The 23,483-nt window shown below is 34.8% G+C and overlaps 1 protein-coding gene across 10 annotated transcripts in view; it reads left to right on the forward strand.

Moving 5' to 3' along the window:
• The window catches only part of STOX2 (storkhead box 2), a 149,006-nt gene that overhangs the window by 38,989 nt on the left and 86,534 nt on the right, over positions 1 to 23,483 (forward strand). For 2 of the 10 annotated variants that reach the window (XR_004230361.1, XR_004230360.1), the window contains exon 1: positions 19,573 to 20,745. The exons of 2 other annotated variants lie outside the window; for them this stretch is intronic. Coding sequence is in view for 1 of the 8 variants with exons in the window: in XM_031943406.1 (XP_031799266.1) it covers positions 19,287 to 19,291 (5 nt within the window). In the remaining 7 variants the exon portion in view is untranslated. Of the gene's footprint in view, positions 1 to 18,848; positions 19,355 to 19,572; positions 20,746 to 23,483 lie in introns of those variants that run through there. 6 more of the 10 variants (XM_031943408.1, XM_031943405.1, XM_031943402.1 and 3 more) reach the window with 5 other exon arrangements.

A 23,483-nucleotide genomic window follows, 5' to 3' on the forward strand; every position in this document is an offset into this window, starting at 1 on the left:
TCTCTAATGACCCTTCTGCCTCTAACTGCTAAGGGGGAGTAATGTGAAATCATGAGAAAGATGAGCTGGTGTTAAAGACCAAGCAGAAGATTTTGCATTTTATGCTGTAGTTAGCTATTGAGACTTCTTGAACAGGGGAGGTAACCTGCTGGAGTCTCTGCTTAAGGAATATCAATTTGGCAGGTATGTGAGAAAAAACTTAGGATAGAGACTGGCCACAAGGAAACTAATTAGGAAGGGAGGGTAATATTCTAGGCAAGGAGTGAGGATTGGAACTAGAATGGTTGGTCATGTGAGCAGAGAAAAACAAGCAAATTTGAGGTGTGTATCCTGGGAAGGGGGCTTTTATCTGTTAGCTCCTTATGTAACCACTATGATCCATGTTGGGATTTGAGATACTATTGATAATTATTATTTTTGACTTATTTGAAAGAGTAAATGATGAACTAAACCCCAGAGTGAGATGAGTCTCTTGATTACTAAGTGTATATAGAAATTGCTTTGGGGACACGTGCTCCCTAAGTAGAAGAAACATTTATATTAGCTATGCTTTGTAGTAATACTTTTTGGTTTTTTGCTTGTTGCTGGTTTTTTTTAAATATAACTAATGATAACCTCATACTATGCATGCTAAAATTAGACGGTCTTTCATTTGTTTACTACTAAATGCTTTGTGCTGACTGATGACCTTTCCATCCTTTGGAATTCAAGATGTCATGGAAGTAGAATTGCAAGACTTGTGAACTGATTGGATATAGGGAAGGGTAAAGGGAGAGTGAGGGTTGAACTTCATAACTGGAAGTATAGTCATGCCCTTGACAGAAGTGAGGATGTTGGGAAGGGGATGGCTTTGGGTGTAGAATGGGAGATCTTAACCTCTTTTTGTTATGATCTCTTTGTCACTCTGGTAAAGCCTATGGATTCCCATATTTTAAAATGCATAAAGTAAAATACAAAGGATTATAAAGGAAGCTGTGTTAAAACGCAGTTATCAAAATATTTCTTTAAAAAGTTTATCTAATCCAAACATTCTGGACATCAATTTGAACTATGCCCAAAGAGCTATAAAACTGTACATACTCTTTGATCTAGCTGTGTCTCTATTGGACTGTATCCTAAAGAGACTGTGAAAAAAGGGAAAAGGACACACATATACAAAAAATTTATGTCAGCTCTTTTTATGGTATCAAGTAATTGGAAATTGAGAAAATACCAATTAGTTGGGGAATGGCTGAACAAGTTGTGGTATATGAATGTAATACAATACTATTATACTCTGAGAAATAATGAGAAAGTGGATTTCAGAAAAAACTTAGAAAGACATACATGAACTGATACTGAATGAAGTGAGTAGAACCCAGAGAACATTGTACATAGTAAAGCAATATTGTGTAATTATTAATTATGATTAACTTAACTCATCAATGCAATGATACAAGATGATTCCAAGGGACTTATGATGGAAAATGATAACCACATCCAGAAAAAGAATATGGAATCTGAAAGCAGATCAAAACATACTATTTTCACTTTTTTTGGTTTTTTTTCTTATTATTTCTTTTTCATGGTTCTTCCATTTTGTTTGGAGTCTTCTTTCCCAATAACATGGAAATATATTTAACATGATTGTACATATGTAACCTCTTTTGGATTACTTGCTATTTTGGGAGGGAGGGAGAAAAATTTAGAGCTCAAAATCTTACAATGATGAATGTTGAAAACTACATGTAATTGGGAAAAAAATAAAATGCTATTAAGTAAATTTTTTTTAAAGAATTAAAAAAAATGTTCACGAACCTAGATTAAGAATGCCCTGGTTTAGAAAGCTTTTATTCAGCAGTGTTCAACTGCCCTAGAATATGATCAGAGAACTTAGATGATAAGGGTTATTTAAGTGGATGAGAAATGGGATGGGAATGGGACAATGCAATAGGAAGTTAAAGGATACTGTTGTGTCTATGGGGACAGAGGGATTCACTCTACTGATATAAATATTAATCTCTAAGGATTTTTTGAGTAATTACAGATTTAAAAAAATACCTACATTAGTGGTGTCAAACTCATATAGAAACAGGGACCTCTAGATCCCTATGGGTTACAAATTGATTTAGAAAAACATATTATTAATATTATCTATGTTCTATTGTAATTCTGTTTATTTTTTAGATACTTCCCAATTACATTTTAATCTAGTTCAGACTATACACAGGAGTATGCAAGCCTTGCGGACAGGCTATATATTTGCCTTAAAAAAATCTTGTGATTTGTGAGAATTTGGGCTGACAGGAACACATTCAGTTTCTGGGTTCTGTACTCTGCTGGCTCAATCTTTGATGACCCAGGATTACCTCAGTGAGGTACAATACCACAATGGGGCATGAGAGGAAGATTTTAATGAAGGATCTTTGTCTCTTGTCTGTTTTTCTTTTCTCCCTATTTCTCTGTCTCTTTTTTCTCCACCCTTTGTCTCTGTATGTTTGTATGCATTATTTATGCCTACATATTATATATATCTATATACTGTATAAATGTAAATATTTCTTCTATTAAAATCCTCCTCTAATATACATGCACATATTAATGTTATATGTATAATATATTTTATATGTACCCACATACATGTACATAAAATATAACTGCATCTATTTATGTGCAAATACATATATGATCTACATCTATCTATGCATAAATACATAAAGTGAACTATAGTCTTGAAATGGGAAAGGGAAATTTTGAGATAGGCTAGGGTAGAACACTGGCATAGTTAATATATGAAAATGTTAGCTCTTGCACAGCATGCCTAAAAATTAATATTAGTGGACTTTTTGGGTTCCTGCTTATAAATTAAGCTCTTTTCAGAAATATCGGTCATGTGGTGATGAGTTCGAATTCAGAGACCATCTTCCCAAATGATGCAGTTGTATTCTGCTTTGGGAGAGGGGATGAGGCCCCAGAGAAAGGAAATCATGGATCCTAGAGGTATTAAATGTTAAGCATATTTTTTAGATTTCACACACTTTATTACTCATAGATTTTGTTGAGTTATGTCCTACTTTTTGTGACCCCATGGACAATGACCAATGCTGTCCACGGGTTTTTCTCAGAAAAGATATTGGAATTATTTGCCATTTCCTTCTCCATTGGATTAAGAAAACAAAAGTAAAGTGACTTACTCAGAATCACACAGCTAGTAAGTGTTTGAGGTCGAATTTGAATTCACATCTTCCTGACTGACTCCTGGCCCAGTGATTTATCTTCTGTGCCTCTTAGCTGCCATCTAGCTGCCTGTGGCACCACCCCATTCTCTGGTCTTTTTCTACATCAGAAACAAGAAGTTACCTTTCCTTTCAGGTTCCCAACAACAAATTGGAAGAGAGTACTGACAGTTGAAAAGTATTGCCCAGCTTGTTAATTTTTCCATTGCTCCCATTGCTTAGTTTGTCCTTTCTGTATCAGCCATAAAACCTAATTGATGGAGTCTGTCTTTTTTTTTTTTTTTTTTTTTTTTTTTTTTTTTTGCTGAGACATTTTGGGTTAAGTGACTTGCCTAGGGTCAGGCAGCTAGGAAGTATTAAAGTGTCTGAGGTCAAATTTGAACTCAGGTCCTCCTGACTTAGACTGGTGCTCTTTGAACTGAGCCCCTAGCTGCCTCCTTCTAACTGTTCTTAACATATTTCTGAATTCTTCTAACCTATATATACTAACAACCTGCTAGCCTTATAATGAGAGCTGACATTTTATAGTATTTTAAAATTCTTAAGGCATTTCCCATGCATTGTCTCATCTCAGGCTCCCAAATCACTCTCTGAAGTTGAATAGTGTAGGTTTTAAATAGCCTCATTTTACACAGAGGGAAACTGATACTTAGAGAGGTTAAGCCAGTTGTCCATGGCTACAGAGCTAATGATAGTCATACAATATCTGACATGAAGATTGTTTTAAATTTTAATTTCGGCGTTCTATTCACTAATAGTGAGGTAGTACAGTGGGTAGTGTTAGACCTGGATTCAGCAATACCTGAATTCAAATCCTGCCTCAGATACTTCCTAGATAATGACCTTGAACAAGTCATTTAACCTTTGTCTGCCAGTTTCCATATCTGTAAAATTAGCATAACATCCTGCTGCTGTTGTTGTTCCTCTTTCTATTATTACATGTGTTGGCTACCTTTATTTCCCTTCCTTTAGCCAACCTTCCTTGAGATTTATCTCCTTAGGGAAGGTATACTAAATTAATTTTGCCTTTCTCCATTCATTTCAATTATTAAAACCTGATACGTAGAGATTGTGAAATTCTGATTTGTTGTCAGTAAATGTTTGATTTGTATACCTAATTTATATACTTATATACCTGGGATCTTAGAAAAATTTCCTGGGCAAAAAGGAATGGCAATTGGAAAAAGTTTAAGAAACCCTGTGCTAGATGAAATGACATGATTTTTCTGTGAATGGAGAGGTGAATGTGCATTCTGGTAGCTGATCCTTCATCCTGAAAGTTAAGTTGTTGTTTGTTACTGTTTTGTGGAAATGGAGTGAGGATGGTTTCTCCCCCCAACCCCAATTAAAAAATAATCTAACACTTTAAGTAACCTCACTACTCTTTTTCATTAACTCAGTACTGTATCTGAGGCAAGCTTTCTGAATTGAAAGCACAGAGATTGTTTAGGCTGTCATAGCTTGAGTGAAATGGGAAGAGAAGAAAAGCTTTGTTGGACACACAATGAAGAAAAATGTATTCAGCTCTACCAAATTAATGAGACAGGAGGGCATCTGTTTTGTAAGATGAACATCTTACAAATTAGGACATTCTTTCCCCTTTTCCCACTGCTAGAGGTCTTAATGAATGGATCCATTTTTGGAGACTTTGTAGAGTTTTTAGGGCTTCACAATTTTTCTTGCATTTATTGCCCAATTAAACAGAATGATCAATTTTGAAAATCTATTTTTGTGCCAGCATAAGTAAAAAATAATTATACTTTGGGCCAGAGAATCAACATGATTTTTTAAGTTATTGGTGGACACCTATTTTGTTGCCAACCTTTTGCTAGGAGAAGGTATAGGACCTGAAATTTCATTGGTGTAGGGAAACCAACCCTTGGATGAGGAGGCTCTTCTACCAAAGCAGATTAGAACCTTCTCCTTAATTTGTAACCTTGGAGAGTTGCTTGGGCTGGGATGTACTGTGAGAAGTTAAGTGATTTGTCCTGGAATCACACAGCCAGTATATGTCTGAGGCACCAAGTCAAACTAGGTCTTCCTGGCTTTGAGGTCAGTTCTTTATCTACTATAGTAGGTTGTCTCTCAATTTTTTGATGCTCCAGTTTCTGCATGTGTTCATCTGAGAAATGGTGGTTACAAATTGTTTTTTACAGAAGCCCTAGAATTACTTCTTGGAGCATTTGAACAAAGGCCATGTCATGTGTAGAAAAGCCAAGACAGGGAAGCAGGATGAAAGAGTAAAAAAATTTTGTTGTTGTTTAGTTGTATCCAAATCTTCATGTCCCTATTTAAGGTTTTCTTGACTAAGATACTGGAATGGTTTATTTCCTTCTCTAGCTCATTTTACAGATAAAGCAACTGAAATAAACAGGGTTAAGTGACTTGCTCAGAATCACACAGCTTGTTAAATGTTTGATACAAGATTGAAAATTCAAGAAATTGAGTCTTCCTGACTTCAGGCTCAGTGCTCTATGTACTGTACTACACACTCTTTTTGTTTACACTTATTTTTTTTTTTTACTTGCCTGATTTTTTTTTTTAACGTGATCCAGTTTATGCATCTGTGAGTAGACAGATTAAAACTGATTGGTGGATTTGTATATGTGTGTGATAATGCTAACGGTACTCTAGGAAGTGTATATTTTGCTCACCTGCTCATTTTTCCCTTCTTGCTTTTGACTGATGAATTGTCACATTGTATATAAGCACCTTTGTGGGAAGGAAAAAGAATTGAGTTCAGATTCTATCTTGTATTTCCTATATCTTAGGCTCACAGAAAGGGGAAATTATTTGCCCTGTTTCTTCATAGGCAAAGTGAAAGAATTAGATTAGAGCTGGGATTCTTGACTTTGGGGTATATCCTGGATTTCTTTGGCAAGTGATTTGCTGAAACCTATATGTGGACAGACTCCTCAAAATAATGTTTTTAAAATGCATAAAAGAACATACACAAGATTATGAAGGAAACTAATTATATTGAAATAAAGTCATCATACTATTTTAAAAAAAATTTATTTGTAATCTCTGAGTTAAGAGTCTCTGGATTAGATGTTTTCTTAGGTCCCTTTCAGGTCCAAATCCTCCTAAATTCAGTGATGCAATTAAATAGCAAATCAGAGAATTTTTAATTTGGTCCCTCTTGAACTATCTCTTCTCTATCTTAAAATTTATGTTTTATGTTGGATGGATAACAAATAGTTGCCTTTATTGCTATTTGATACATTTCTTAATGTTACATAGTGATCTTACATCTATCTATGATCAGCAAGTTGTTCTGTTATGTTCTTGTTGACAGTCCTATTCTTTGCTTAATTAAAAAATACTGGTTTTTTTTTTTTTTTGTAAATAAAAAAATGTTTAAAAAATGAAAACCCTAGGGATTAGTCAGTGATTAGCCTTAGTGACAAGAGTAAACACAAAGTAATTTATCACTTTGCCTGGCTCAATAAATGCTATTTTTGTGTTAATAGCCCCTGAGGAAAACAGCAGCCACCAGTTAAATAAACTATTAAGTTGAGAAGACAAATGTCAACAAAGGCAAAATCTAATTTGCTGATGATTGATGGATAATAATAGGTTGTTGATCCAGTTTACAAACTTTTGGTGTACATATATGTCATGATTTACTTATATTGCAAATATATTTGTATATATTTTAAGGAAATTTGAGCTTCCATTATTCCCAAGAAGATTCTCTTGGTTCATTTCATTTAATCAGAGTTCATATTTTTAGATTTCACCTGTCTCCTTGAATTTCTCTATCGGGCCTGAAGATACCTTCCCTTCAATCTCTCTTCTCTTCTCTCTTTCTTTTTAATGATGGCCACTTATTAATGAAAAAGTTCTGTATGTTAACTGCCTTTTTAGCTCTTTCTAACTACTCCAAAAAATGAGTCTAAAGATGGTAAAGAGCAGGTTTGTGAAATCCTGAAGCAATAATATAAAAAGCAAATCAAATTTGAAAATGTTGGTAGAAGGGCTGACTTACTATTAGGTAGAAGGTCTCCCATACTGCATGATGGGAACAGGAAAACAATAGAGAATAGCTTCATAAGAGGATTTTGCTATTTTCTACTTCTTCTCTCTTAGGGATTTAAACTGAGTTCCTTCAGAAACCATTTCTAAGTAACTACAAATACATATCTCTAAGAAACTCCCCAAGTCAGATAGTTTCACTTCATAAAGAAATAGGCATCCATGGTTCTTAGATTTAATTGGTAATTCTTAATATCAAAGTTAATATTTTAGTTCTAGCCAAGGTTAGCTTAAATACCATACTATGAAGAAACTAATTAGTCTTCAGATTTTAATGGAAGCTCAACCTGATTTGCAAATGGAAAATATGTTTTCTGTATTGAGTATAATGTTATGCTGCAAAAAGTGCTAGAATAAGAGGAGAAAAAATGTGGGTTTGAATTTTGGTTGGTCACTCTGTCTCATTTAATGTCTCTGTCGTAGGAAATCACTTTTAATTCTTACTCTTTGTCATCAATGGGCTTAAGCCCATTTTTTGTTAACAAAATAGATTCCCTGCCCAAAGAGCTTAGGTGGTACATTTCTGGCTTTACATTTTCCATGACTGTATTTCTTGAACCTCTAATTTGGTTTCTCCAATGTGAAAATGAAAAAGAAATAATATTTTATATGAGTTTTAGTTGCTTATACAATGACATTTGTCAGATTTCTTCATTTGTGTTGTCAGTAAATATGTGCTAGGTATTTTTCTAGTGTTGGGAATACAAAGAAAGGCAAAAGACAGTCCTCCTCAAGGAGCTTACACTCTAATGGGGAGACACTGTGCAGGTGAAAAACAGGATAAATTTGAAATAATAAAAAGAGAGAAGGCACTAGAATTAAGGTTTGGGAAAACTCCTCATAGAAAGTAGAATTTTAGTTTGGATTTTTGAGGGATGTCAGGGATGCCAGGAGCTGGACATGAGGAGGAAGAAAATTCTGGGTACGGTTCAGACATCCAGTGAAAAGAGTAGGAGTCAGGAAGAGGAACATCTTGTTTGAGGAACAGCAAAAAGGCTGGATCTCAGAGTACTTGAGGGGACAGGTTGGAGGAGGTTATGAAGCTTTGCATGCCAAACAGAAGATTTTATATTTGATTCTGGAGGTAATAGGGAACCACCGAGTATAGCATATTAGTTAGAGGGTTTGAGTAAAATACAGTATGCAGTGGATAAGTGATTATTTTTTGAGCAGGTTGACAGTGAATAGTAATAAATAATTTGGGAGTGCTCTGTAGAAACATTGGAAAATGGTATCTGGATATTTTTGTATTCAATCTACCTACTTTTACTGGTCTTTTCCACTGCCTTTTAAAGACTACTATTAGAGGAAATATTGTGATATTTAAGTGTATTGTGATACACTTAAAGGCAAAAGTCACATTCTTCTCATGACTTTTTGTCTTATGTGATTCTTAGCCATGTCCTCTCAAATCCATTGCGGGGGTCCATGCACTGTGCCTGTGTCCTTCCTCTCTTTTCCCTGTTATTGGTTGATGTGGTTGTTGCCCTTCATTCTCAAAAAGGACCAAAATGACATCACTGTGTTAATAGTGTGTCTGACTATGACTGATGAGACCAGTATGATTCCAGAGTGCTGTATTACAGGTCAGGCACAAATAACTCATATGAACATTTGGGGTGGATTGTTTGACTTTGTATGTCTTGCATTTCTTTTGAGCTACTTCAATTCTGCTTGCTCAGAGAGCATAGCACCTTATCTTATGAGGGCACGCCATGTTGGATGGTCTTGTGCCAATGTTTTTCATGTCATGCAATCAATTCTAAAGTTCTTAAGAGAAACCTTGAATATGTCCTTGTATTGCTTTTTCCACAATTTTACTGACATTATGTGTACAATGGAGTACACAGGCTGTCTAATAGTTTTCATTCTTGCTATGTTCCATCTTCTTTTATATTTATATTTTCTCTTTGATGTATTTTACAAGAAATTGTATGGGATTTTTCTTTGGTAATATATTGTATTGAACTGTTTCTGCCTACCAGGCACCTCTTCAATTCTATTTGAGCTATCTATAACTTGAATTCTTTGGGCAATGTTTTATTTCAAGATTTTTAGGTCTTATAGCGTCATTGAAAGAAAATAGTGTCCTTGTTTCTTTGAAAAGCCTTGGATGCTTAAAAGCACTTAGCAATTTCCCAAAAGGCAATCTGGCCCGTGTCTTATTCCTGTTAAATTTGGGTACTCAATTCATTGCACATCTGTAGCATTAATCCAAGATATACAGTCTATAACAAGAGACCAGGTTTTTTGTGTTTTTATTCAATTGAATAGCATCATCTATACTATAAACTTTGTTCATTTTTTATTGTTTTTTTTCTTTATGGATCATTAGGGTACATTTTTTAAAGGTATATTTTTATTTATTTCATTTAAGTATTTCTCAATTACATGTAAAAATTTTAATAATATTAAAAAAATTTAGAGCTACAAATTCTCTTTCTCTCTCCTTCTTTGCCCCCTTCCTTGAGATGTCAATTTTATATCCTTTATGCATGTGAAGTCATGTAAAACATATTTCCATATTAGTTATGTTGCAAAAAGATAACAGATCAAAAAAAATAAGAAAAAATTTTGAAGTTAAAAAAAGTATAATTCAATCTGCATTCAGAGTTCATTAGTTGTAGGCTGAACTCTTTTTGAATGTTTATGGATCTCTTAGGAGATTCTACAGTGTTCTGAGCTTGATGGAATCAGCACAATGTCTTTTATAAATGGGAATATCTAGAAGACCCAAATATCCAGAGGAAATTCTAAATTCCAATTTAGACTCTGCACTAGATTTCCTCCGTAAAAATGACAATCCACCTGTGATCCGGTCTTCTTAGTTTTGTCCTTAATTGCAATGAATAATTAGAGTAGCATCAGTCAAAATGACCCCATTATATCTTTCAAGGAATCTTATAGTTTTTAAAACAGGTATGGGAGGCATTTAATGGGAGGAATACCTTCAGGGTATTGTTTCTCAGTCGAATTGGATGATAAGACTCAATAAGAAAGCATGGAAGGATCTTATATATACACACATATGTGTGTGTGTATGTGTGTGTATATATATAAATATATATATATATATCCATATATATATGTGTGTGTGTGTGTGTGTGTGTGTGTGTGATTTTGTTATTATACCACTTCAGAAATGGCATACTATGTCATCATTGCATAATACAGGGCTGTCAGGTTTGGCATCATAGAACTATAGGGTCAAGATATATTTAGAGGTAGAAGAGACATTAGAAGTCATAGAACACAATCCCCTCATTTTACAGGTGAGAAAACTGAGGCTTATTATACAGCTTTGGTGATTGTTCTGTGTCACATTACTTTTAAGAGTCTGAGGTAGGATTTAAAACCAGGTCTTTCTGACTCCAAATTCAGCTATCTACACACTAACCTGTGCTACCTTTCAATAATAATAATGTCAAGTAAAATGTCAGTATATTTTTTGAGCTAGAATCAGATCAAACAAATTGATCATATACCCTTTAAAAAAAATCTCAAGGCAGAAAATATTCTTTATTAATGTCTAATGAATCAACAATAGTATTGCCTTTTACAAATTTAGGGGATGTGAAATTTGGATGATGACTAACTTGTTAGATAAAATTTTTTTGGTTCCTAATTCCCTATTGTAAATCCAAGCTAATTGGTTATTATGCTTCTTTAAAAGAATTATTATTTTCCTGCTTTTGGTATTCCCTTCATCAATAAAAATCACAACTCCATAAAGGCATGCAATAGTATAGAACAGCGCTATCAACCACATAACCTTCAGATTATAGTTCATATGTGGGCCACAATATTCCTTAATGGGGTCCAAAGCAGATTAAAATACAATTGGGAAATATTTTAAAAAACAAGTTATATGTAATAAAACATAGATATAGCTTAATTTGTGGTTTTCTAAGCCAAGATATGATCCATACAAATTCTTATGTGAATTTAGTGGTTTCTATGAGTTTGCCACCACTGGTATAGACATTTTCATTTGTTGTGGGCAAACAAAAAATAAACACTTGATAACCTGTCTTCCAGTGATGGGCCTTTTTCATCACAGATTGGTCCATAGGCCAAAGATGCAAGGTTATCCTGGGTTTAGACTAGAAGCTTTTACATTTCATTTCTGGTAAGATGACTCTCCAGAACTATAATTGCAACAGGATGAAATATGGGAATAGAGCTTTAGTGAAGGGATTTAATTCTTCAAACATTAAACATATCCCATATTCTAAGCATTGTACTAGGTGGTGAGAGTACCAAGATAAGGAAAGTGTACCTACACTCAAGGAGAACGTCTTCTACAGGATCTGTTGATACTGTAATTTGTCTTTCTAAGCACCAAGGAAATTCTTGCGTGCTGTTCATTGAATTGCATTTGATTTCCACACACTTGAATTCACTTATTTGGAAAAAGGCAACACACTAGATTTTTTTTGCAAGAATTTGGGAATAGCTTATGCCAAAGAAAAAAGAGAAGCAAACAATATAAGGAAACCCAAAGATGGGTTGAAAGTGGTGAGAATGGTGGTATTGCTTTAGAGAAGGAAGGAATGAAGCAGTTATTTATTAAGGGCCTCCTATTTATGAGGCATTGTACTGAATGCTTTATAAATATTATCTCATTTGATCTTCACTAAACTTCTGGGAAAAAGTTGCTGTTATTTTCCTCATTTTACAATTGAGGAAATTGAAGCAAACAAGTTAAGTGACTTGCCCAGGGTCATTCAGCTAGTGAGTGAATGAAGTTGGATTTGAAGTTAGAACTCTTGACTCCAAGTCCAGAGTTATATGTAGCTATTCTATTTATATCTGTTGTCATTTAGATATGAAACAAAGGGAAAGCTTGAGAGTGAGGTACAAAAAGTGAATAGATTCTCTATATCATATAAATGGAGACAATTTAATTCATAAGTCTAAAATTTTAGTTTGGTAGTGAGGGTAACTTGCCTGTAGTCATGTAGCTATTGAATGTCCAAGGCATTGAACCTGAGTATTCCTTATTTCACAACCTCTACTCTCTTTATTATATCACATGGATGCTTAGGTGTTTGCAAAGAGAGTAGACATTTATAAGAGAGTATAAGATAGCTGTAGCAAATAATAGGGTCAGATGTTTCCAAAGTAAAGTAGATGAGTAGACAGAACTCATTCCATTTATAGATTTAATTTAATATACTGAAGGCCCATTAAAATACCACCCTAAGGATGAATGCCATAGGTAGGTATGACTTATAGATGTTGGAACTATATTATAATGAATTGTTTTCATTAGTGAGATCTTTTTCAGAATGCAAAATAGGCCTGTGTTATACAGAGTTTTGTGCTAAGTTGGGTTAGATTTTAATGAGGCTCTATTCAGGCTTATATTTAGAAGTGACTCTGTAAGGACATGTGTTATGTTGTGGGCCATTACATTTACCTTTAATTAGATAGATTATTTTTAGATTGTTCATTCATTATTTGTCCTTAACTTGATGGATGACACTTGAACATTTCAATGTCAGTGAGAATATTTGTAAGTCTCCCTGTAGGTAATGTTGTTAGTCATTTGTTCTATTCTATAATTTCCATGGAAGCAAATATGTTGATTTGTACTAAAGCACCAAGGTGGGATGGAGGCGGGGGTGGGAGGAGAGAGGGAGAGAGAGTGTGTGTGTGAGAGTGAGTGTTGGAATATCTCCCAATTATCCCTTACTCAGCTAATATTAAGTTTATATGACTCCAGTAGGGGACAATCATTAAATCTTTTTATGCCCTCAATTTCACAATCTCTTAAATAAGTAAGGACTCTCTACATTGTACTAAGTCTTGTTTGTATGCAGTTAGAAAAAAAAAAACTGATAAGAGTTTTGTGCATTGAGCTGCTTCCCAGAGAGGGTATCAGCTTTAATTTTTAAAAAATTCTTTACTGCTCTAATAAGAAATCAGCAAGTCTGAGCTCTTAATGTTACCAGTGGAGTCAAACCATAACTTAGTCCTAATTCTGAGGTACACAGATCCATGATTCTTTCTCTTTGCTAGCCACTGCCTTGCTTTCTCTTTTCATTAGTCTATCTATGCATTTATTGCATGTCTTCTTGTTATAATGTAAACTCCTTGAGAATAGAGATTATTTTTATAAAAATTATTTTTCTCCATATCCTCTGCCTTTAGAGCACATATAGAAAGCATTAATAAATACTTGCCAATTGATAGTATTCCTTCCTTCCTGTAGCCTTAACGTTAAAAAATAAAATTATTTTTGATATAGTTTAAAAGATGGACACTATAATCATGCTGAATAAATTAGTGGATGTTTTTCAATGTCAATATTTTTCAGACTTGCATAAAGTTTATTTAGTTCATTTGTCAACCATGGTCTACTCTGGGTTTAAATTTGGATGAACACTTCTTCCTTAGTGCCTGGAATTTATTCTAGTGAGTCCATTTAAAAATAACCACAATACAATTTAAATGCCTCTTATAAATTTAGTAATTGGGCTAAATAATAATTTTTGCATTATTCATTCTGATACATATGCTTTATTGTATTCAGCCACATTTGTGCTGCTCCTATTTCTCAATGTTTTTCCTCAAGGCATACTGGCATAGAGTTCAAGGTTACCTCTAGCCTGTTAATAGCTGGAATTATTACTGAGAACTCTATTTCCTATTTAGTCCTCTAATCACTGTCCTTCACTGTCTTTCTGTCATCCTTTATTTGCCAAATGTGCAACACAATCCTCTCATCTCCATTTCATAGGACAGGTTGACAGGCTGTAAGAAACTAAGTCATTTACACACAAGATAGAATAGGTTAGTTGGGATTTCTTTTTCCTAGGCTCAGATTTAACCAATTCATCAATGTCCTTGCCCTATAGAAGAGATTCTAATATTGATTTGGATGAAAAACTGCCTCTGATATAATTTTTTAAAATATGACCCAAATATATTTGCTGAATTGTAATGCTTTAGATAGTTTTACATTATAATTATTCTACAGTAATAATTTTCATTTTTATATTTTATACACACACACACACACACACACACACACATATATATATATGTCCTAGTCTACTTCTGAATTTCTTGCCTCTTTGTACTCTTGCTTTGAGTTATTTGACTTTGAGTTAACTCAACCATCTATCCCTTCCACTCTGTTCAAGTGGTACTGATTTCTGTATCAGGGCAGTAAAGAATGTTTAAAAAGTTAAAGCTGATACCCTCTCTGTTTGAAGCAGCTCAGTGCACAAAACTCTTATCAGTTTTTTTTTTCTAATTGCATACAAACATGACTTAGTACAATGTAGAAAGTCCTTACTTATTTAAAAGATTGTGAAATTGAGGGCATAGAAAGATTAAGTGACTCTCTAAGGTTTATAAATTTTATAAATAATAAAAATTATAAAATTTATAAATAAATCCCTATATTGTAATGTAGCTATACAAATATCATTGCCCTCATTTAACAGATAAGGAGACTTAGTTAGACTCAAGGACAATAAGAGCTCTTTTATGTGAAGCTCACATGAAGTCTTCTGACTTTGGGCAGCTGGGAAGCACAGAGGTAGGCAAGTCACTTAACACTATTTGCCTCAGTTTACCTCAACTGTAAAACGAACTAGAGAAGGAAATGGCAAACTATTATAGTATCTTTGCCAAGAAAGCTGCAATTGGGCTTATAAAGAGTCATACATAAATGAAATACTCAATAAGAACCACGGCTGACTCTAGAACCAATGTTCTCTTTCTTGGCCCCATGCTGCCTTTCATTAAAACAATTTTAACCCTGAGACAAACCATAATTGGTTATAGCCCCATCATGGCAGTTAATTTCTAGGCTCTGATTTTCAGAGGACTTTAGTTCTGAACAAATATATTTATATGTCTATTTTTTAAAAGGCAAAAAAAAAAACAAAACTGAATGTAAAATGAATTCAGAAACCCTATGAAAGAAGTCGTGTGTCTCAAAACAGGAAAATTGCTATGGAACCCACACGCTATATTTTAAAATGAATGTTCTTTTGCAAAAGCCTTAGATACAACTTCTTTGTATCCACTTAGAAAACCAAAAACACATCCCATTGCTCATGTGGCCAATTATTCCTAATATTTCTCTTCTAAAAGTAGCAATGAGGGTTCTGTTACTGGTTTCATCTTTTGTCTGAAAACTGTGGGAGTTCCAAGTTCTAAATTGTTTGAAGTGATCAGGCTGATTTTAAAAAATGTATGTGTATTATATATATGTTCCCACACACACTCATCTGTGTATGCATATACATGTAATACATATGTAGTTCTCATGGCATGCTTGAAATGGAAAGAGGAATGTGTTTTTACTAAAGTAATTCAACTTGGGGAACTTATTGTAAGTTATTTGCCATAGCAGTGTAAATGGAGTGGTATGGTGGCAGCAGCAGGAGCTTGACTTGAGTTTATAATGTTTCTAGTTTTCTTGTACCTATTATGCCTTAGAGAAGCTTAACCTTGATGATGGTATTTGAGGTAGTTCCATTGAAGAAATGATAAGTAAGTGTCTGTGTCCTTGCAAACCCAGTGCTGGTTTCCAAACCCTTTAATTAATGTACTGGTTTCTTAATGATTCCTTATCCTTAAGGTATTTCACAGATATCGGTATTTCTCAGCTATTTAAAAAGTATGCTAAGACAGTGTTGATTAGGTTTGAGGTTTTCCCAAGTCATCATCTCTGAGCTGATATCAATTTATACCTTATAGCTAATAAGTTCTATATTCCATTGTCCTCTACTCTTGAATTTCCTGCCTCTTTGTATTCTTGCTATTCATGCTTTCTAAAGGCAATCCTACTTTTCATTCCTAAATTACTCCCTATAGAATTTCATATAGTGGCTGTTGCAGAGTTCCCTATTCTCCTCCAATCTTCTATGTTACCTTCTCCCTAATGCTTCCCAGTGGAAGAGCTCATCTCATACATCACTGCCTTGAGCTCCCTCTTCTCCATTTTATAATCCTTTCTCATTATCCTCCATTCTCTCTTCTATTCCAATCTGTAATGAAGAATTTGGTTCTTCTCAAGACCAAGGTCAACATCTTTGTGATCTTGTCCCTTCTTCTTTGGAAAATTTTGGGGTGGTCTCTCCCAATTAGTCACCTCTTCATCTTAATCTTTAACCTCTAACTAGTGGTTCTTTCTTTTCTGTATACGGACATGAATAGACAGCTTCCATCCTTAAAACCTGATCCTGTATTTTCCTTCCTTTTCATAGTCATAATGCTGTAAAAACCTGCCTCCAATGGCTTCCTCTTTTTCCTCATATTGGAACCTTATTACTTGGTACCTTATTTCTGATCTCATTTCTCAATTGAAATTTCAGTGTCATAGTTATTAAAGATCTCTCAATGGCAAACCATTGAACTTTTCTCAACCTAAATCTTTTTTATCTCTGTAAAATTTGACATTATGGGTCTCCTTTTTTATTACTGTATATTCTTTCCTCTCTGTGTTTTTGTAAAATTTGTTTTCCTGGTTCTTCCCCTACTTTTCTGCCCATTTCTTTTTCGTTTGGCACCTTGCAGATGCATCAAAAATATCTGTTGATTGATCAAAGAGGCCTTATTAGATGTTCAGTGCGCATCCCTATTGATGGGCTTCTAGCAAGCTCTTAATAAATACTTATTGATTGACTGAATCTTAAGTCAGTCTTAGGCTGTTCATACTGGAGTAGGATTAGATAATGTACTTCGTAGCCAGGAAGGGCCCAGGTTGGAGAACTATTTTGTGATTCTAGGGTATCATTTAATTTAGTTTCACTTCTCCCATTTGTTAAAATGGGATGATATTTAAAAGCCATCTCACAAGGCTTTTGTGAAATTCAAATGAGAAAATATAAGTATTTTACTTATCTCATTTGAGATTTGAATTGTTATGTTTTGGAGATATTTTTATATTATATACATGTTATTTTCCTTCGTAGAATGTAAGAATTTGCCCTTGAGGGCAAAAACCATTTTGTTTTTTATAATTTTATCATCTTGCACATAAAAGACCCTTAATCATCATCACAATAGGTAATAATAACTAAGGTTTGTGTAGCACTTTAAGGTTTACAAAATGCTTTACAAATATCATCTCATTTTGTCTTTATGACAACCTGAGAGGTAGTTGCTATTTATTATTCCTGTTTTACATATGAGGACACTGAAGCAGATAGTCACCAAATGACATGATCAGGGTCACAAAATTAGGAATTGTTTGAGGTTGTATTTGCATTTAATGACTTCATGTCCCACTCTCTATCAAGCACTACTACCTGCTTACTGATGATTGTTTTGTATTAAAGCTTTTTAAATTGGAACAGTTGAAATGAAAGAAAAACAAGTTAACTGCTCCCTTTCTTTCTCCTAACAGTATATATGAAGAATATCTCTTCTTCATTTCAACCCTGGTTTCCTTTTCCCTTTCACTCTTGTTCCTCTCCTATCTAGAGCTCTCTGTGACCTCCAAGAAGCCCTTATTGCTCCAGTGAGTGGCAGAGAGCCTTAGTCATAGTGCTGGAGCAGCGTTATCCCTTTTATACTGCAAATAGTACTCAAAATGGGATGGAATGCTCCAAATATTGGTGAGCCTCCAGTATGGTTTCAGGCTGTTATAATGCTGGTCTCAGCAGAAAGCAAGATGCTGCGTGTTGAGCTTACCTTACCTGTTGCATTGTTCATCTCTCTTTGGTTGTCTCTCATTGTCATTAATTATTCCAAAGACAGATCTTTGCATCACTTTGGACCGCTTGTATTTCCACCATCTGTAGTTCTATAGTCTACTCATCTTGTAATTTATTCATAACAAATATAATTTCTAGTGGCTTAATTTTAGCTGTCCTTAAAGGAAATAAAGTAGGGAGAGCTACAAGGTATTCATTTTTATGCTAGAAAATGTCATCAGTAGCCCTGGCACTGTTTTCATTTCCTGTGACTAAGGATATAGGAGTTTCCAAAGGAACCATGGTTTATTTACATGAGACAGCAGTTATCTCTAAAACTGTCTGCCAGGTTGAGTTTCTTTCTGGGGTTTGGCACACAAAATCTGGTATTTTGTTTTCTAATGTTTTCCAACCAGAAAGATGCTATTGCCTTTTCTTTTACAGTAAGTGGTAGGTTTGGGTAGTTGCATCTGAATCTCAGGGAAGAGATTATCTTGTGGGTCTTTCTTCTTATTACTGTGTGTTTGTGTGTGTGGGGGTGCAAATGGGGGAAAAGAGAGGAAGAGAAAGGGAGGGGGGGAAAGGAGAGAGAGAGAGAGAGAGAGAGAGAGAGAGAGAGAGAGAGAGAGAGAGAGAGAGAGAGAAGAAATATCATACCTTATGGACACCTTGTCCATATTGGTAGTTCTTTCCATAGCATCTTTTTCTCCCCACCCTTATTCGTTTAGCCTATTTACATTTTGGAATTATGGGTAAAGCCCTTAAAACACCATTAAGGAAGAATTTTTAAAGAATAATTCATCCTGAAGGAGTGATAATATTACAAATAGGCATAATATCTGCTGTGTAGATTGAAATATTTTCAAGCAGGAAGAGTTATCGTTAGCTACATTTGGAGTTTTGTTTTGCTTTATAACAGATTAAGTTCAGCAACAAATTCCATCTGGTCAGAACTCCATAGCTGCCTCTTGATTGGTTACATTGAGACTTCATGGGAGTGTCCTTCAAATTGCTCTTCCCAGCATATTTTCATCTCCAGCAGAAAGTCGGGATGGGGGAGAGGAGACCCTCTCATTGTTTCCATTTGCACCCAACATGCAAAACATAGGTCTAAATTTTTAATTAGCCAAGTGAGTGCTGAAAAGGAAAAGCTCTGTAACAAGACTGGGTACGCAGCTGGGCTCTGTTGCCATGACGACGGGTCCAGCAGGCTGCCAGCTTAGCATGTCAATGGGCAATACAGAGAGAGAGAGAGCTTTGAAACAGTGCCTGCTCATCACAATGCGATTGGTCACGCCTCTGTTGTCTTTGTGTGAGCTGGTGGATGATGGGTAAGACCTAGAGTGAATGCTCAGTTTGTCTCAAGGCTGCAATGAGGTAATGCTTCTGGATCTTTGGGGATTATAAGCTCCTGCCTCCAAAAGACTGCTGCAGTCTAGAGTATTTACCTTCCTATTTTTAATTAAGTATTGATGGTTACATGCTTAAGAATCTTTACAAGTACCTTTTCTCATTCATTTATGTATAGGTGTATTGTCATAGATAATATTACACATACATGGATGTGTCTTATGGACATACTCATATATGTGTTTGTGTGTATATTTTTATATATATATGTGTGTGTGTGTGTGTGTGTGTGTGTGTGTGTGTATGTATGTATAAGCTTATATTGTGAAAAAATGTAACCCACCATATTTGTCATTCTGCTTTTGATCAACAATTCATCTCAGATTCCTGTGGGTCATTGATAGTACCATGGATAAATGGTACTCTAGGGAGGAACATTTAGATTAGATTAAACAAGGCTGTAGTTTTTCAGAAAGATTTTTGGTGTTGATTGCCTTTTAAATTCTTAAAGGTAAGTTACTGACAGTGGGCAAAAAGGGAGATTGTAAACATTACATTTTATATTTGCTTTGTCATCAAGGTGGAAACCATTTTTGGTTCCTTGCTTTTGGATGGTTACATTCTGGGTATACCTCTCTCCCCTCCCTCCCACTAGCCCTGCCTCAAGTGATGGTAATACTGACTTAGCTTTTCTTTAATTGAACACAATGCCTGGCTGCCCTGAATCATCTGTTTGATAGTGGCATTTTAAATCTGTGTTTTTAATCAGAAGCGGCATTGATTACATATATAATGTAATGACAGTAAAATGTAATGTAAATGTAATGACTGTAAAAAAAAAAAAAGCTAAGAAACAATCATAGACTGTTTGTGAAGCAAATGCACTGAAGTGATGATGTAACAAAGGAATGTGGACTGAGGTCCATATCTAGACATAGCACTGTTTCATGTCAGGCTGGATCTGGCACTTTTTGCCCCAGCTTCTTGGGGTTCCTTTATCAGGGCTCCCAGATACTTTGAGAACAGGAATAGGAGTACCCAGTGCCCTTGTGGCCTTAAAGGGTTTTCAATATATGTTGAGTTGCCCAGTAGAGTTTGAGAGAAACTTAGCCATTGGGATGGTTTGGTTCTCGGTGCCCTAAGTGAAAGCATGTGAGTTAGCCAGAGATAATCTGACATGTCACCAGCACTCTGTATTTACTTCACAAGCAGTTCATAAAAATTTATAGGTCTTTACATTTGTAAACAAAGAATAAAAACACCTTTAACAATGAGGTGTGTCTTCTGCTACTGCTGTGGCGTATATGTTGAACTCTTCCAGCTACCTTGCGATACATGAAATCCAGCCATAGTCATATGGTTGGAATTGGGTGATTGTGGAGTTCCAGTTACCATGTGATTCAAGGAATTCAGGGTGGCCGGCGGGACCAGCTGGGATTCGGTCTTTGGCTGTTGACTTAGTCCATCCTATAATCTTAAAGGTATTTAAAATTTGTTTGAATTTTGTTTTGGGTGGGTTTGGGATTTTTTTGGCAATTATCTTTGGGAGGAGTGAAAATATCACAGTATATAAATAAAAATATTTAATAGATAGAAAAATCAATGAAGTTAAAAAAGTTATGATGATGGGATCTTAACTTTTATCAACATGTTGATTTAGTCATGTTGTAACTTATATGCCAAAGCAAAATCTTCTGTTTAGTGGACTGATCAAGTTGTCCCTAACATCAGTAGAGAAGGCCTTTTTCTTCAAAAAGGTCATGTGTAGTAGAAAAGAATGAGGAGGAATCAGAAGGACCTATTTTTGAATGCAGCTACTCTTAGCTGCTGTATGGCCATGGGCATTTATTTAACTTTCCCTCTGTCTCCACTTTCTCATAAGAGGAAGTAGCCTACTCTGTGACTAGGCTACTTAAAACTGGAAATCCCATGATGTTATGGTTGGGAATCTTGTAAGCATAGAGACGATCAGAAACATTTGTCAAAAGAAGACACTTTCTTTTTCAGACTATTATGCTTTTTCTTCTTTGCTTCCCTGGGGATGGGTAAAAAGGGAGCATACTACTGGAATTGGACAATATTGATGGACTTGGAAACAAGGAGAAATTCAAGTTGTCCCCTTACTACCTGCGTCACCATGGACAAATCGCTATACCTTAATTTCTAAATCTCTAATTCTTTCCATGCTGTAGATACTTAGTAAAATGCCTTTTAAATGATTATAAAATGGGGAATACTGGTGCACCAAGTACTTGTCTTATAGCTTAGAAATGAAATTAAAATGAAATGATGTATAATATAAAACACTTTGGAAACATTACAATATTACATATAAAAACCCAAAACAAAATAACAAACATTATAGGAAATTTACTCATATGTAATTTTACCACCAGTCACTTTTATTTTCTTTTAAGAATAGAAATTGCTTCAAGAACAGGACATGCAGGCAAAGACTATAGAAATTACATTCAAATTAAACCAATTTTTAAAATGATATATTTGCTGGTACTTATAACCAGCTTCTTCTTTGCCTAAATCCTTTAACAGGATTGAGAGTTTATACATTTTTAGCATTTGAGGTATCTAGTTAGTGATGCAGTGAGTAAAAGTTGGACCTGGATTTAGAAAGATCCAAATTCAAATCTAATTGAGTGACCCTGAACAAATTACTTAATGAACTGCCTCAGTTTCCTTCTCTGTAAAATGGGCCACCTCCCAGAGGTAAAGATTAAATAAGATGTCTGTAAAATACATTGTGAACATTAAAACATTATAAAATACTAAGTTTTTATTATTACTTATGCAACAACTATTATGTGCAAAACATGGGGAAAGGTATTTTGGGGTGGTTTAGTTTTTCAACCATATCTTATTCTTTGTGACGCTACTTGGGGTTTTCTTGGCAGAGATACTAATTTTACCCATGTAGAGTTAAATGACTTGCTCAAGATCACAGAGCTATCAAGTGTCTGAGGCTACATTTAAACTAAGGAAAATTGGTCTTCTTCACTCCAGGTCCAGCTCTTGAATCCACTTCACCACCTAGCTAGCTGCCAAACTTTGCTGAGGCAGTAAACTGGTTTGAAAAATCTTTCAAGGTAGCAATCTTTAGTTTGGTCTTAAGTGAGTTAGGACATCCCATAACAGGGATAAAGATGAGGATTAACTTTTGATATAGAGCTTTATTAATAGGTTACTGGCAGGTGCCAATATTTCCATATCTGATTTTAATTTCAAATATTATCACTTGAAACTAGTAAAGGGTTTTCCTTAATGTGCTACTGATAACATTGACAGCTTGTAAAATTTCCACAAGCTTTGATAAGAGGACCAAGGCACAAATTCAGTTTTTAAAGAATTCAGCTATTTAAAGGGTGCAAAATTGTTTTTCTTTTTTTCCCCTCATTTAAGTTTTGTGAAATATATTTTCCCCCAATTACATGTTAAAACAATTTAAAAATATTTTTTAAAGCTTTGAGTGCCAAATTCTCCCTTCCTTCCTCCCTCCCTCTCCTCTTCCTTCCCTGTGATGGTAAGCAATTAGATATGTTATACACATGCAGTCATATAAAACATGCAAAATTACTTTTCTGGAAAAAAAACAGACATATCAATGTATCTTTAAAATCATGAGAAAAATGTCAACATAAATTATATATTTGGTAATTATCTCTGCATGAAGCTTACAAATATTTAGTACTACAAAACTCTGAAGTTTATTTAAATGAGAAGAAGAAAATTGGATATCTTGGTGACATCTAAAAGTTAATTTTATGTAGTAATAAGTTCACCATTTTGTGGACATTGTTCTGAATTGGTGATTTTCATGGATGTAGAGGCAGAATCCCAAGATAAAAACATCCGCTACCAATAGAGATCAACAGCTCACCTCTGACTGGTAGCTTTAGAATTGTTTGGGGAATGGAAAGGTTAACTAATCTTGAATTCACCTTTCTCCATTGTTCTGTTAATCAACTAACTGCTCACTTCTTTTACAACTTCAGCTATGGAGTTTCTCCCACCACATTCCTTGCCCATTCCTGTTTCTATGCCACTGGAAGAAACTGCAGATTTATATTATCCAGTTTCAACTGGGTTTTCAATGATGCATGCCTATGATGCCTTCTTTATTGACCTACTTATAGCAACCTAGAATACCTACTCCTTTTCAACAGAGTGTCTCCCCTTATACTATATTATAAAAAACCACATTCAT

Source organism: Sarcophilus harrisii, chromosome 6 (genome assembly GCF_902635505.1).
Source record: "Sarcophilus harrisii chromosome 6, mSarHar1.11, whole genome shotgun sequence".
NCBI classification, from domain to species: Eukaryota; Metazoa; Chordata; class Mammalia; order Dasyuromorphia; family Dasyuridae; genus Sarcophilus; species Sarcophilus harrisii.